Source organism: Nelumbo lutea, chromosome 3, assembly GCF_056320005.1.
Source record: "Nelumbo lutea isolate HS-2025 chromosome 3, American lotus-T2T, whole genome shotgun sequence".
Lineage (NCBI taxonomy): Eukaryota > Viridiplantae > Streptophyta > Magnoliopsida > Proteales > Nelumbonaceae > Nelumbo > Nelumbo lutea.
In genome coordinates, this window is record NC_142686.1 from 37,392,790 (window position 1) to 37,409,986 (window position 17,197).

General features: G+C 38.6%; 2 protein-coding genes across 2 annotated transcripts; both read right to left on the reverse strand.

Moving 5' to 3' along the window:
* Positions 1–36: 36 nt before the first annotated feature.
* Positions 37–1,473, reverse strand: LOC148864292 (Late embryogenesis abundant (LEA) hydroxyproline-rich glycoprotein family). Its single transcript, XM_088981115.1, has one exon. The coding sequence runs from the start codon at positions 923–925 to the stop codon at positions 302–304; it is 624 nt and encodes a 207-aa protein (XP_088837241.1). The 5' UTR covers positions 926–1,473; the 3' UTR covers positions 37–301.
* Positions 1,474–3,621: 2,148 nt separating this feature from the next.
* PRR5 (two-component response regulator-like protein) lies at positions 3,622–16,948 on the reverse strand. Its single transcript, XM_088981116.1, has 8 exons — positions 16,432–16,948; positions 13,403–13,564; positions 13,161–13,291; positions 12,884–13,039; positions 11,857–12,025; positions 11,305–11,668; positions 8,149–8,956; positions 3,622–4,170 (listed from the first exon to the last, which is right to left on the reverse strand). Exons 1-8 carry the CDS (start codon positions 16,652–16,654, stop codon positions 4,075–4,077), a joined length of 2,109 nt encoding a protein of 702 aa, XP_088837242.1. The 5' UTR covers positions 16,655–16,948; the 3' UTR covers positions 3,622–4,074.
* Positions 16,949–17,197: the final 249 nt, after the last annotated feature.

Genomic DNA, 17,197 nt, shown 5'->3' on the forward strand with positions numbered 1-17,197 from the left:
ATCTTCTTTTTCTTGCTGGTAATTTACAACTCAAAATAACAAGTATATAGATTATTTCCTTTATTCATTATATCCTCCTTACTCGAGGAACGAGGATAGCTCAACCACACAATAACTCATCTCCTACTCTCTAAGCAGAAGACCACCGTCACCGTCGCCGTCGCCGGTGTGGCAAGTGATGATACACCATTGTACATGCAAAGTAGAAAACAGACAAACAGAGAGAAAAAAAAAAAAAAGCTAATTAACCAATTAAAAAAAAAAGAAGAAAAGGAAAGATGAAGAAGAAGTGTCTAGTTAGTTATATATCAACATTACAATCTGGGGATCCAAGCAAAGGCACCTGACCTACAAAACCCTTCTTCAAGCCCACCAACATGTCACATTTAACGTATATCCCATACTGACCACTCTTAAATGCTCCAGCTTTCCATCTCAACCTCCCCAACACCACCAGCCTTAAGGGAACCACCCCGTATGCCTCGTCCATCACCAACCCATTCGCAACCTCCATTGATACCGGCACCACTGGACCTCCCATCATCGGCGACAAGGCCACCGTGCTGCGCGTCTCTTGGAACAGCGGTGGCAACATGGCCGGCGGTGTTATTGCCTGGTTCCTGTACGACACGTACGCCGAGAGCCGGTCATAGTATATGGAAACTCGCTTGTTTGGATTCCGAGTCACGATCGTGAACTGCATGGTGGTGGACATGATCGTCGAGGACGTCATGTTAAGATCGTATATTGCGGCGCCTACGACCGTGAAATGAGGCTCGTGAGGACGATATACAAGCCATACTATAAGAGCGGTTACACCGGCTAAAATTAATAATACCACTATGAACGTGCAGGCAAAGCGACGGGCGTCGCTGGGTGCGTAACGAGAAACCATTCCCCCGCCTTTAGACCCACCTTCGGTCATCTTACCGGCCGGGGTCTCTTTTTCCGGTTTCTTCTCTTCGGCTACGTTGGGAGACTCCAAAGGTTTATATAGCTAGCGCGCACCTGCCACCTGCCAGAGATCGACAGGGGAGTAAAAAGGTGGTTCGTGGGAAAAAGAAAACTTAGAAGAGTGGATCTGTGGTGATCGTGGCGAATGAGCGAGGAAAAGTTGAAGCCTTAAAAGGAATCTCAGTGACAGTTGGAATAAAAGTGGAGTGGGAGAATTGGGTCGTCTTCTTCTGCGGATGCTAGCTGCCGCCCACTGCTGCTGCTGCTTCAAATCTTCTACCACTAAAGTGCTTTTCTTTTTGTGAATTCGTATAATATAATTATTTTGTACGAAATATTGAATCAGTGGACGATGGACCTTCTTTTTTTTTTTATCTTTTGTGTTTTCTTTTTTTCTTTTTCTTATATGTCTTGTCTGATACTCTGATTTGTTGCCTTTCTTTTTGAGTTTTTGGTGCGCCCCATATCCTATTAGATTTAGGTATTGAAGCGACCTTCCATGCATTTATTACTACAGATACACCGTATATATTACAATTGTGTCATTTCATATGGGTGGGCCCCAAATTGCTGTCAGTACATGTAGTTGTAGGTGGGTCCATGAAGAATTCCAAACCAGTGGCGTACGTTGGATTCCCATTGTGTGTCTGTGTTTGTTTAGCCTTTTTTATTAACCTAATAAAACCCTTATTAAAGATGCTATATTCTCACGCACTCGGCACTGATGGATTGGTTCCTCACCAATGGAAGCATGGAACCGGACGGGTGGGGGGTGTGAAGACTCGATTCGCTCACCACTACACAATTACAAATAGCTTTTCCTCTCCTTTCAAATCTTATTATTGCACTGCACGGCAGCACGTGTATCATGTAGATGTAGTGCTACAACTTACTTAGCAGGAGTAGAAGTGAACGATGAAATAGTCCACGAGTCTATCTAATCAACGAATTTGAGGTTGTCACCATTGACGCTGACACAGAGAGATCAGACTTTTTTTTTAACTTACTACAGATCGTGGTGCATGGAGATGATGAACTACCACCACGTATCACATATGGACTCAAGTCAGAGGCGGGAGGCCCAGCACCTAGGTGGATCTCCGACTCCGAGGCTTTGCTGTGCGCCTGGGGGCTGTCTGTGTGGCATTTATTAAGAGACTCACAGTCTTCGGTACATGAGCGTTCAAAACTTGGAATTTAGGAAAGTGGAATAAACAATATTGATCTAGAATCCAAGTGGGCCCCCAGTGGCTTAAAAAAAATCGGAAAAATAATTGGTCTTTCAAGTTTCAACAAGTCATTAAGATGCTGATTAGTACATATAATAAATCCTACTACATTAATTAAATAACAAAATTAGAGTAAACGATTGCGGGACGTTGGAGCAAAATTACACATCGAAATTCGAGAGGTGCGGGGGTGGAGCGGAGGTGGGTCTCAAACATCTTCAACTCTAAAATTAAAGACGTAGAGTTGGGACTTGGGACCTTTTATATCTTGCTTCTGATTGCTAAGGGTAAGGCTACAAAAGTACAAATGGATTGAGCTTAAACTATGCAATCTGAGCTTAAAATCATTCTTATTTGCATCCACGTAAAATATTCTACCAAAACCAGCGATGAAGTAAAATCCGATCTGTCACGGTTAAATTCCTTTCTCGGATTTTTGGATATCATTTTAACCAAAAGCAAGTCCAATTGAAAATAAAATAAATATATGACAGCATCTTTGTTGGAATGATCAACGAAATCGTGTCTGCCCAATCAAGCCAAGTGAAACGAACTTGAGTTGAGTAGGCCACTCGACTCTCGTTCGTGTCTACATGGAAAGACTACCGGGCCGCCCCCTATTTTTCAATAAACACGGTTTATGATTGATGGTCGATGGATCTTGGACTTGATGAGAAGAAAAATAAAAACCAGAAAGCCATAAAACTTCAAAAAAAAAAAAAAATAATGAAAAGAATGGAAGGTTGGACTGGGCTGGGCTGGGCTGGGCTTTTTTTTTTTTATCGGAGGGATAAGGAAAGGAAAAGAGAATGGAAAAAGCAACACCTTTCACCGACATATGGATAAATGAGGTTGACCGTCAGAGTTGGCATGAAAGATTTATAGTCGACTTTCCACGCCTTTTACACATGGTGGGTTGTAATTGAGTAAATCCACGCAATCACCCCGTTGGATGTTTACTCATAACAGGAACTCAAGGGACTGACAAGCACTTTGACTTTTATCATGTGGAAAGCTTTGGAATTTCCTTTGCTTCACTTGGACTGCAAATTGTCAACATCCATCTGAAGTTCATTCTCAATACTTGCACCCTTCAAAGAACCCTTTTAAGCCCCATTTGCTTTTCCAGAAGTTACTTCACTTGCCCATGACTCTTACCCATTTCTTTTATATTTCAAGTAAATAAAACTATTCATTAATTATTCACTCACTTACCCAGATAAATGATTCTCAGGAATCCATAGACCCCACATAAATCTGAAAAATGAACACGGGTATCTTGATAGATGGAAACCAAAATCCCATTGACCAACATCCACCCTCTCAAAATCCAAACAAACTAATGCCCACTTGCAGAGCTCTGAAATCAGTTGAATAGTTGTTCTTGAAAAAACATAAAGCCTCTTTCTAGCACCAAGCTGTAATGTGGAAGCATGAATTCATGAGAACAACAATCCCTATCCAAGCATCAATGCATTTACAAGAAAGCAAGTTGCAAGCTTAGGAGTCGAATTATCCACCGATATACACATAATACTACAAGAACTGACCTACAAGAAAAAATATGGGAAAAAAAACACTAGAGACAGAGAAAAGCACCCGTGAGCTGTGACTAGTTACAATACTATTTACAGTCTATAAAATAAAAGACTGCATTCCAAACAAGATACTCACAGGCATCTTCACTACTCCTATCCTCACCATCTTTCTACTTGCACAACTGTCAACAAAACAAAAGGTGCATATAATCTAAACTACATAATCTGAGAAATTCCGCAACAGTGGTCCATCCACATCACATTCAGGGATGGCTCCAAACACCCCCCCCCCCACCCGACGGGGTGGAAAGATCTCGTCCACTCTCAAAAACGAATCAACTAAAGGAACAAAATCAGCAGATGGAAGGTTGCATGGGCATTTGGCGAACAAATTGTCCCTTCACTCGGGGACGCTGCTCCGCAAGTTTCTTCCTGCTCTGATACCGAACCTGTGTAGAAAAATCCATGATACAAAAATTATGCAAACAAATTAGACCTAGATGAGCTGATGTTCCAAATAAGAAAACTAAGCAACCAGCTCTTATATAGTTAGTTTATTGCATACAGTGCTACAGCACAGCCAATATAAACAGGACCATTTGATTGATGCAATCCATTGTACAAGTTAACAAGATAGAGAAAAGGTGAATACAGAATATGCAGTGATTCCAACGCCCTTTGAGATATCCCCATCCATTGTAGGCTGGAGACTAAATTTACCAATAGTCAAACCACATGAACAATGGTATATCATTGATGGAGGATCATGCAACAAATATCAATTATTGTTGTTGATAACAATGATGATGATCATTACACCATCACCAAAGGTTGGCCATGACCTTCACTGTCGGTTGATGTGGCAGGACAAAATCATAAACTGCATTCAATCACACGTGACCTTAATAATTAAAGAACCAAAAGTTCCCTTTCTCGACTTGAGCATGGGAAGTATGAGTGATCATGAGCCATGCCTGGCCGGGCATGGACCCAGGCTTCCAGGCCTACAAAAATGACAAAGAAAATGCCAAAATCCCCATCACAGTATTTTAAAAGCACAAAGCACGAGAGCCTTCTAATACCTCTCAAGGAAAGGTTAGCACCTTTTTGAAGCAAGGTGCAGATTTTTGAAAAAAAATATAAAGGAAATATAACAAATAACAATAATTCATAAACAAATAAACCTAAAATTTTCAAATAAATTAAATATTCTGAAAGACCTATTGACTCAAAGTAAAATATACAAGGATAACATATAAAACATATTTGATATGAAAAATGAAAGTGAAAGCAAATACATTGATCAGACCAAAAGGATTCAAGCACTCAACAATTCAGACAAGTAAACTTTCAATATGTTTATTTATCTCCTAGTTACATTAGTTCAAGTTGCTAGGTGTAACATTAAACATCTTGCATTCCTAATCCTAGGGATCGAACCTCCCTCTGTAAATACCCCTTCGAGGTAAGCTCAAAAATGTCCATGTAGAGGTTTTGGGTTTTAGTCACAGCTCATTCTATTTTCAGCTTAGGGATTATACATTAGTTGTATTATTGTTGCTTCTTTAGTGGAACTTTTGCCATTTGAGATCCTATTTGCAAGAATTAAGGCTTTAGGTATTTAAAAGATATTTACTTTCGTTTGTTTTAAAAGTTAAAAAAAGCAAGCACCTAGGCTAAGGCACAAGGCACACCAACTGCACACCTAGGTGCATCAGGCACATAGCTTTTGAAAGGGGCTGTGCCTGGGTTCAGGCAATGTTCATGCCTTTACACCTAAGAAGTAAGCACACCTTTTAAAACATTGCTTGGTTCAGGTGAGGCGCAGGCATGCCTTTAAAACACTGCTGTCAACTTGCACAACAATAGTAATGGAAACAGAAGGATATTAAGTGGTGGACAGTTCCGGTCTCCCCAATCTCCCCAAAGATGACCAACACAGCTCAAAACTGTGATTTTGATGAAAACTTTAATCCACATTAAAGTGAACCTCGACAAAGCATGGCAAACTGAACCCATGGAGAATGGGAAGCTCAAGGTCATCACCGCCTATATTCTGCCTATGTAACACCATGAACCAGGATTGTGATATGTTAGCCATCCAACAGTTTTCGAATCTCCTTCCACAATCAGATCAGTGTAGTTACAAGTTCTCCCTAATTTCAGTCCATATAATAATGCCATTAACTCTGCCTTTATTGAGTTTCCTTGGCATATATAGAGCCTGAGTAAATGATCAAAAGTGCTCCCCTCATAATTCCTGAAAATTCCCCTACACCTGATTGCCCTGCATCACCCATGCTATATCCATCAAAATTAAGTTTTAACCAATCTAAATCTAATGGCAGTGGAGACAAACAACATAGTGCACTGTTGCTTGAAGATGAGTCTGCAATCTGTTTCCATCCTCTAGTTATGTCATCATAGAGAAATGCTTCAACAGGGTAGTTACTTCGATTTATTTTTTGTCACTTGAATCGTTATGTTTTCCACCAATGCTTCTTTTTTAGTGATTTTCCACCTTGAGAATTTGAGATTTCCTTTTTCTTCCCAAAATGACCATAGTACAGCCACTCTAGTCCACCTTGTGATCGTAGAAAGTAGAAACTGTGTTTGAACAGACTCTCTGTATCCCTTGGAGAAGACCACCTATGTCCAAAAAGGTCAAGAAAAAAATTCCTCCTAAATGCCAAAAGTGAAAGGGTAGGAGATCAGTAGGTCGAAAGTAGTTTTACCACTTGCCATGCATAAGAAACAAATATCAGGAAACAAACATCAATTGGTATTCTCTTCCGTAGGATCACATGTATGTATGTTCTGATGGTAAACCTCCCAACAGAACATCCTGAACTTTTGTGGAGTAGAACCAAGCCAAATGGCTCTAACCAAGAAAGCCCTAGGGAGAGAGGCTGTAGGAAGCAAAGAATGGAAGAAAGAAGCACAAAGGAATATACCAGATGACCAAGTAACCCAAATTCTACCATCAGGTTTGGACAGATCCAAATAAATGCCTTCTAGGAGGGAGATGAGTTGCAAAACCTTGCTTGATTTATAATCCCTAAGCCCTCTTCATAACCCAAATCTCATCCTAGTCCCAAGGTTTCAGGCTTTAAACATTGAGAAATGGTTTTGTTTTTATTCAAAGACAGGCCATAGATGCTGGGAAATCTCTCTCTGAATGTATATTGACTTCAATTTCAAGAAAGTGGGAAATGACAAGATGAAATGTCCCAGAAAACCACATTCTTGATCTGGTGGGTGTACAGGCAATGATGTTTCTTTGTGTACCGCAGACTATTGGCTTAACAAGTTATTACTTCCAAGAAGCAAATCAGTAACCTAAATGTCATTTTGGAACAGCCATAACAGCACCTCCCAACAAAATATAATTGCATTGGATTTTCGGCCTCTTGATGGAGGAATGACAAACAAGAATCTAACATTCTATAAATTTTATTTCCATAGGCCTAAATATTACAAACCATCTTAGATGGGCCTACTCTAATTAGGGGTGTAACTTGGGTTAGGTTGGGTTGAGCATTTGTTAAATTTTGGATAGGCCCAAGCCAAATGTGATTGGAAGCTTCAACTCTTGCAATTCAACTTTCAACCCTAGCTCCAATAGATCCTTGTTTTCTCCAAAAACAGGAAATCCAGCACAAGACTCTTGTTACAAATCATCTACAATGGCATAATCTTTCTAGAAGTAACTTTAAAAAGAAAAGCCATGATCTTAATCTACATATAAAATTCTCTAGATAAGACTTTTCCTTTTGATTTTCAGCAAAGAAAATGTTAGCAATGTGATATTACTCTCTATAATGACCAATTATCCAACTACAATCAAACTCATAACATGGAAGGCATTTAATACTACGATAAGCCAATTGAGGAGCAGAAAGAGAGACAGATGTACTCCATGAGGAGGTGGTGATACCACTACCAGAAACAAAGTTTCCAGAGGAGAACACTCTGCTGGAGATTCTCTTACTAAAATAGCAAAGGAGATAGTGTAGTCTTCACCAGTTTTTACTGTTCAGAATGTGGGAGGTGGTATTCTTCCTTAAATTGAACTTGGTTTTAAGGGTATTTCAAACATTGCCCACATTCCATCAAGGCTAATGGTTGAATTGATTAAGGTAAAAATAAGGGGAGGTTTAAGGATTCATCTCCTTATTGCAATTACTATTACTAAGATGATGACAACAACAAAAACAATATGTTTGGATCAATTCTATACTTTGCAGTGCATTCAAGCAGTAATCAAAAGCTATCCTCCCACGTGTTAAAGCTCTAGCCTCACAGTCTCACACACAAAGACTAATGGCACTAGACTCATTTGTAAGTTAATTAGGGAACAGCAATAATAGTAAAAATAGGAAGAATAACATAAACAGCAACAATAATTAGAATATAGATCAGAATACCTTTTTCTCATAGCATCTCTCTTTCCGCTTCAACCGAAACTTAGTGAGAGCAGCTTCTCTTTCAGTAGAGCGATGGGAATTTATTCCCCTAATCCCATCATGAATGAAGATGCACTCATCAGTCTCACTCTCTGTAGTAGTCCTACCAGCAGCAGCTGGAGTGACATTCCCATTGCTTCCATTGCAAATGCTTCCACAACCACTGCTGTTAAGATGGCTAACAGCACCATTACATAAACTACTACTTGCACCATTACCAGTTGCAGGTGAAACGTCCCCTGGATGGTCTGCAGATTCCATATTGTGCTCCTCCAGCTCATGCACTTTATGTTTGTTAGCATAATTTTCATTTTGACTATGTGGATGGTAACCTTGTCTGGAATTGCAAGTTTCAGGATTTGAATGCAGAGGTGAGTTCAGGGGCACAGTGAGTTCCCGCTGGTTGACTGGGCTGCTTTGACCCCATACTGGAATTGGACTTGATTGTGTATAAAATATAGGTGGAATCAGAGCACCATAGCTTGAACGTAAATCATCAAATGTCATACTCCTAACTGAAACTGGCATATGAACAACCCCTAGTGGAGAGCATCGAAATACTGTTTCAGATGGGCCAGACTGACGAACGAGAGAGGTCATAGATTCATGATTATTATTCGAACTGATACCATTCTGTTGAGAAGCATCAGAAGTTTTTGCATTATCTTGTCTTGACAACTGTTTATCGGAGTTAATTGAACGTTCACTTTGTTCAGTAGCACAACTGGCCGATAATGGAACACATTGCTGCATAACTCTGTTATTATACCTGCAGAAAAGAACCCTAAATTTAGCATGACCCAGGTTTAAGTATTAACATCGTTAGCTTTATTTTCCTTGAGCAAATTTTGAATATGCACCTTGAGGATTGTTCTATGTGCCTTGTGTAGATGTCAGGCTTGCAGTTAAACAGAAATTCAAATTTATTCCTTCTAAAGTATGCATTGCTAACAGACATTAAAAGAAAATGTGAGAAGGAATGCACATGCATTCATGCACTCCAAGAAAACAGCTTCTGTTTCTCATCTAGGCCAATATCTAAGTTACAATTAGAAAAGTTAAAGGACAAGATGTCCTTAGAAATATTATTCATATTGAATATCATATTCTACAAGAACAGGACTTTGGTTTCACTGTTTAGGTGGAAGGGTATGCAAGTCTGGTCAAAATTTCTCTTAGCTGATTTCGCCAATGCCACATTATTACAAGATGGAGGGGCTCAATGAAAGGGATTTTCATACTCTTTACGAATGATGAATACTATTTTCCTTCCCTGTGCACACAAATCATTTTTTACTACTTCCACCCAAGCCCGTCAACTTGTAACAGATCACATTCTTCTAACAGGTGCTTTGTAGGGTCTTCTGCACATTTTTTCCCTTTCACTTTATCTATTGGTGCCGCTTCTAGGTTCCTTCACATGACTTTATTTTTTACCCTATGCTTTCTAGCTTCATCACTCATCCATCTAAGCATACACATTTCTGACACTCATTTTTTGGAGATGTTGTTTCTTAACTGCCCAACAATCTGCTCCATACAACATAGTTGGCCTTACAACTGTTTTATAGAATATTCCTTTTACCCGAATATTTCTTTATAGAATTATAATATTATATACCTCCAAAAAATGTTTCTTTTGTTACTAATAAGTAGCATTATATACAAAATGTGGATTCGTCTTGTAGAGTAGTTGTTCATTTATGTAAAATAAACTAGGAGATGAAAGGAAATGTTAAGTGCCCTCAAGCCATGGACTGTTGGACCCAGATGCATGTTCAACACAACACATTGTCCATTTAGGAGAGTCTGAGCAATAGTGGACCTCCCCCTATTTCTCTACCACCACCTCACCAAAATCAACATTTTAAGGAGCAGTTCCTCCTTTAGCACCACAACCAGTACCACATACATTTACCCAGTTCAAGGTTCAAAATATCGTTACAGTCCAATACGCCGACTGGGGCATATCAGACTGTATTGAAGCTTTTTTTTTTTTTTTTTAGTTTTTTCTTCGAACTTGGTTCAGGGGATTGGTTTAAGGCCACCCGTATACCCCCTGAAATGGGTGGGACCCCAAAACACCAAGTATAGGGGCCTATCGGAGGGGGCCCGATACGATACGTATCGGCCAATATACCCTGATACATTGAGAAATTTAAATCCTTGACCCAGTTCCCCTAGATACCACCAATTTTGACCTGTCTACTGTAGTGATACAATTTTAAGTTGTGATTGGTTATGTACTCATAAGGCCTGAAATGAACATTGGAAACCTCCAAACCTGAACACTGGAATGTTCTGTACAGGCCCCATGGAGAGGTTCAGTAATTGTATGAGATAATGATACATTTTTAAGTTGAAGACGTGATCTTTGAGTTTAGTACTTAATCCAGGTTTGGAGGTTTGGTTTTGGTGAGTCAGGTGGATAGGCAGAAGGTTTTGGAAGTTAAAGGGTTTGAGTCTTTTGTCGTCTGTATTTTGGAGGTCTGATGTAGCCAGGATAGGGTGTTTTGTTGTTCCTTTTTGGGCCTTGGGATTCTTATCTCTGTTGCTTAGAAGAGGAGATCAGGTTCAGGTTTTCTTTTTCTTTTTTATGGGTGATTCCTTATCACCTTTAATTATAATCTTTTTCTACTCTTGATAATTTTTCTTTTATATTTACTACCAAAAAAAAAGTTATACTAAGAGTGAGTTACAACTTAAATGCATTCTACTACACCTTAAGCAATTTTAGAGTATGTGGACAGAACTACCTTGCCGCCTACTCCAATGCATTCTACTACAGTTTGCACATTTTTCTAACAGGCACAATCAGGCAATCAGCACTACCATGTGCATTTCCCAATAAGTATGTAATTCATCATAAGCAAATGACAGACAAAATACAAGTCTATCAGGATAACAGATAATAGGAAAAAAACTTGCCCATCTGGACTTTTGGGAGAAAAAGCTTGTCTCTGTGCGTGCATTAGAATTTAGTTTAGAACTTTGGCTAAAAGGCTACTGACGAAGAACTATGATTCACTAAGAAGAATGCCAATTTAGCTTCATTGCAATTGCTCAAAAGTAATGTTTCATAATAAAATGGATGAAACACATGAAACAGAAACTCACCATGAAAAGGCTGAGAAATTTGAATGGTTTAATGCATGCCTTATGTCAGTCCTTTGTTTCTCAGGATCAATGGTATAGGATCTTCTCAATGAAAGCTCCAATAGTGGGGTAGGGCCCAGTTGATCATCATCTAAACCAGATTTAATTTTTGTATCACAGGAAACAACTTCTTGAATTGTCCTGTAGGTATTATCATAACTTTGGTGGTTATCAAATGCTCCAATCAAGTCAATTGCCTCTCTCAGAGGCACCTTTTCATGGTAGCCACTCTGAGTCTTGGTATTGATATAAACATCTTCATTTTGAGTTTCTGGAGCAACATCATCAGAATGGGTAATCATTCTCACATAATCCTGGTCTTTTCCTGGAAATAACATATTTAATTTATTAATTTCATTCTAAGGTCGCAGTCATGATCCCAATATAATTGATTTATCTACATAAGTAGTTACAAGATGCCCAAATGCCCAATTACAAATAAAATCAACAGGATACAGGATTGAGCAAATGGAGAACAATATTTGGCCATGAAAACAAGAAAGCACATCATACCTTCTGTTCTATTCTCATGAACAAGCAAGTTCTGATCAATGCACCCTCCATGTTTTTGTATGTGGCTGTCACTCACAGGAGAAGTACTCCTACGTTTTGGCTGCAATCGATCCTGCATATTTTGTATGTAGGCATTCTCAGCTTGTCTGTCTGGCTTTGTACAAGAGCTCTGCAGAACACGTGGAAAACATGCAATCTCTATGTAAAACCTCATGTAACTGATATAACTGAAAAGGAAGGATACTTTAGCTTTTTTTACAACAAACATATTACCATATATCCTGGAACTTACTATTTTATAACACTTGTATCCTTTGGTATTAATCCAACAATCCACAAGCATAATAATTCAGATAATACTTGTTACTAACAAAATACCCAATCAATTGGTGCCTCTCATGATTAATACCAAATTACAATTTACAACAGCAGATGGACAACCTAAAATAACCTCTCAGATGTGTCCACAGGTTTACAGAACAATCACCACTACATAGGAATGGCAACAGGGCAGGTTCAGGGTGGAGACTATACTCTCCATCCCCATTCGCAATCCCCATCTGGGAGAAAAATGAACCTTAATCCCCAATTTACTTAAAAGAAATAAAAAAATCACAAATCTAAATTGGTTTAGAACTTAACTAACATCTAGTTGGGTTGAACTGATAAGGAGACTACAACTTGGGTGCACTGGACAGCTGGAGCAGAAAGAAGAGTTTCAGTTGTGGGAAATGGGGGGAGGCAGAACTTAGGAGGCTAGGGTCCAATTTGTGGGGTCAAGAACATATATGGAGTGGCAATATAATTATACAGAACTATTTTCAAAATTCAATACACACACATTCGTGTTTGGGTTGGGTGGGGATTTCACCCCCCATCCCTGAACTCAATTGGGTATCCAAATTATTCCCCATCCCTGCCAGAGCAGAGAGACATGCCTTCGTCCAAAGATATGATGTCGGCTGATACTGATTGAAGCAGAAAAAATGCTTTACTATCAATGACTAGAATACAGGAAAACACTTACTTGAGTATCACTTTCTTTCTCACTACACTGCTTATCTTTCTGTGTTCTAGCAACATAATCGCTTGAATGATTACTTGCAGCATTGTTTTCAGAAATAGCTTCAACTTTCTGTTGTACAGGTCTCCCTTCTTGATGACCATGTCCACTACCTGTTGACTGATAGTACAAACAAGCCAAGATTCAGTTTGAATCCGAAATTCTAGGCACCAAAATAACCTAGAAACAACCAGGAATTTCAGAAAATTTTCCAACAAGAAATGCGAGGCTTAAGACATACAGTCTGTCTTCTCCAGACATGCTGCCACAAGTTTCTTAGCTCGTTCTTCCTGATAGGCTTGATGAGAAAGTCAGCGGCACCTCTCAACATGCATTTAAAAACCATGCTAATTGAATCATGTGAGGACATCACTGCATAATCAACAAAGAAATACAAAGTTATTTAAATAAGAGTTTCACAATGATCAAAACTAAAACTGAATAAGAATATTATCCAAAAGATTTCTCTTCAATTTATCATACTTATAACAGGAATATTTTTGCAGATCTCATGCTCCATTATTAAGGTCAGAAGAGCAAATCCAGATATTAATGGCAGCTCAACTTCTGTCAAAATGAGATCTATCTTATGAGGTCTCCCTTTCAGTGCTTCCCATGCCTTTAAGCCATCTGGAACTGCAGAAACTGTGAAAACACAATAATAAAGAAGAAGAATTATTTTCTGTTCCAGGAGTGTGATCCATCTTACACACTAAGAAGCATCTTAACAGATAGTCAGAATTATCAAGAGAGAAAGAGAGACAGAGAAGGTAACATGTGGAAAAATAAACACATCTTTGAAAATTCAATACTGAAAAGGAATCAAGTTACAAAAGTTACAACTCCATAAGATTTATGACAGAAATTTCCACATAAAAAGACAAAAGTGAATGAGGAAACAATCCTTCTCTGTCTCTATAACCTACAGTTATTGCAATGTCGAATTGTTCCACAAGAAGCACATGATAAAGCATCTGTACACTTAAACTACTACAATTGCCATTTCTTTAAGAAAAAATATGAAATTAATATGATGAAAAGTATAGAAGTATTGTAAGAATGGGTACATCAATACTTCTCTGCTTTATAACCTGCAGTTATTGCAATGTCAAATTGTTCCACAAGAAGCACTTGATAAAGCATCTGTACACTTAAACTACTACAATTGCTATTTCTTTAAGAAAAAATCTGAAATTAATATGATTAAAAGTACATAAATATTGTAAGGATGGGTACGTCTTTATATAGGAAGAGTAGTGTAAAAGAATGGATGATAACATAGGCAAGGACAGTAAGAATATCAAGAGCTTTAAAGAAACTAAATGCATTCCTAAAAACCCTAGAATTAATATTAAAATTTTTTAAATGTCACACACACACACACACACACACACACACACACACACTATGAAATGCATCTTCTTAATAGGGCATCCCACTGTATGGGGATTGGGAATTGTGCTGTTTACACCTGCTCAAGCTTCAAGCCTCAAGGTTGAACCTTGAGGCATTTACCTTGAGCCTCACCTCTAGGTGAACCTCAAGGCATAAGCTTCATATGCCTTTTAAAACATTGCAATGCACCCATGATTTGACAGACTTGGACCAATTACTACCTTCACCTCCTGAATTGGCAACTGGAGAAATTACAGGACCATTGGATCAAGACAAATTACTGAAAAAAAAAAAAAAACAGTCTGCAATCAACCTCACTGATGCCTGAGTAACCTGTGGTAAAATAGTGCAGTGTTGATTAACAAAAAAGGAAAAAGAATTAACTGCATAGATAGTTGTTGACTTGGTACCTGGTAGTTCCCCAAGAAAAATAACACAAATCTTATATCTTTAGATGGCTTGTCATTATATAGGCTGCCACCTAAATGAATCAATTCAACAGCTTCAAGGTTCAACCTACAAGCAACTGTCTTCCAACTACCTAGGAAAGCATGGAGGAGGCAGACCCAACAACTTGTCCAGACAGACCTGAGTCCCATTCATTCAAACATTGGAATTGAAATGAGTTTATTTTGAGGGGATCTTTTATCTTATCAGGTTCTAATTGACTGAAGGGCCGTTTGATGACAGCTGAATATGCTGAACTGAAAAATTTATCACTTTGTCTTGCAGTGAATTAGATTTTAAGGAGGTTGTGGACTCCTTAACGGCTGAACCTGAAGTTGGGTAGACCACTATTTCCTTGAAAAATTTATTACTTAATTATTTTAACAGCTAAAAGACAAAGTAGTGAGTCTTTCAGTTCAGCAACTTCAGACATTATCAAACAGCTCCTGAGATCAAATCTCATATTGACTAGTTAACAGCCAACTATATTAATCACAACTCTCAGAAAGGAGCATCAAGATCTCAAGAGGAAAAAGAAAAAGAAAGGTAGCATGTATGAGTGTATGACTCAAGACCAAAAACAAAAACATTATTGCCACGGAATTTTCTTCATCAGTCAATACCATGGTATTGACCTGTACAATGAAGATCACAGAATCTTGCAAATGGCATTATCATAATCATCTAAGCCTTGTCCCAACTATAAGGGGTTGGCTACATGATCCTGTTTCACCATTTTGAGTGATAAACCCATCATTAAATTATGTGTGATTAAATCATTTCTTATTACTTCCGCCTAAGTAACAGAAAAACGTTTGACATATTAATGGTGATGAACAGGTACACTGGGTTAAAGCCTGTACGTCAACTGGTTAACAAATTGATTATAACCTTAATGCTTGTGGGTATGATCCGACCTACTCCTACCTAAAATGTATCGACAACCCATCCACATCTAATTGTCTAAGATCAACAACTAGGACCAAAGAGTGAAGCCCAGTCTCAATATCCAAGACGACTTCATTACCAGTTTTAAGCGGAGTAGCTACCACACATGAAGATTGCAATGAAGGTACGTAGCTCACACAAGCAGTTCATATTGGAACCTCACGAAACCAAGCAGATTCACCCAAGTCAGACGTGACTCAGCACAAATGCTAAACCCTGCATAGGACGAGAAAAGCTTTACCACTACAGACCATCGATCTCAAAAAAACGACCACTTGCCCATTAAGTTAAAGGAGTTGAAAATGGAAGAAGTATTACAAGCTTGCACACTAAGCACGGCTCTTCCCATGAATTTGTTTACATACCACGTCCGTGTTGTAAATAATATCTAAGAACATAGATTTGAAAATATAAAGATCCAACGACCATTGAATACACTTCTTGGTCCTCCATCCAGAACTATGGATCAAAGCTTTAGAAACCAAATGAAAAGGAAAATAAAGGGGCAATTCAACGAAAAATATAGTCCCCAAAAGGATTAAATAAAGAATAATTAAAAAGTATTTCAGCTTTCCGCCTGAAATCCTGTACCACATGCTCTAGTCTCCAAACCACTAGAACCCAGCCATCGCCAAACAAAAGGGGGAGAAGAAATAACCAAATAAGAATTGAAAGGTATGGAGGGAAAGAAGAAAAATACGTAAAACCAAATGAAAACTAACCTCTGTAACTACATTTTCGGAGAAGTGCGGCGATAATCTGCCTAGTCGAATCATCGGCTTCAACCAACAGTACTCTGAGAAACATCCGAGGAAAAATTTCCTCCCACTTAACCATAGTTGCAGAGCTGTCCTTCTTCTTGTCCTCCTGTGTCTCTCCCTCCCCTTCCTCCTCCTGCAACACCACTTCCATTGCATCTTCACTACTTACAGTAAATTCACCCATTTCTTCCTAAACCCTAATCTCAAACCGGATAACAACAAAACAATAATCTGCCGTCATCCCCTAGAGCTGCATGTGCTGCAAAATTCACCACCACCACTTTGCAGAATATCAAAAACACCGCTGAACTAGCACAGATTTAAGGATCAAGATCAAAAGGTAGAACGATGGCTCGTTCCGATTCCAGCAGAAACCGCCTCAGAATCAAAGATCGATTACTTTGATTCAGAGCCGTGGAGTCCGCAAAAATATCTTGATACCTCTGTGTCAAGCGTCAACCTTCAGGCTTGAGATAAAAAATTAAAAAACAAAGGGACCTACGCAAAATAAATGAACAAGCAAGGCTGGATGAATTGACAATGTCGGTTATTTTAAATATAATTCCAAAATTACCCCTTTCTTTCTCCTTTAGAAAACGCAGAGGACAATTATTATATTTATAAATATACCGGCCACAATACAAATATTAGTTTTCTTATGATGTGCTATAAATATGTCGGTTATTGTTATTATTATTATTTTTTTTTTCTTTTTTTTTCCTTCTCA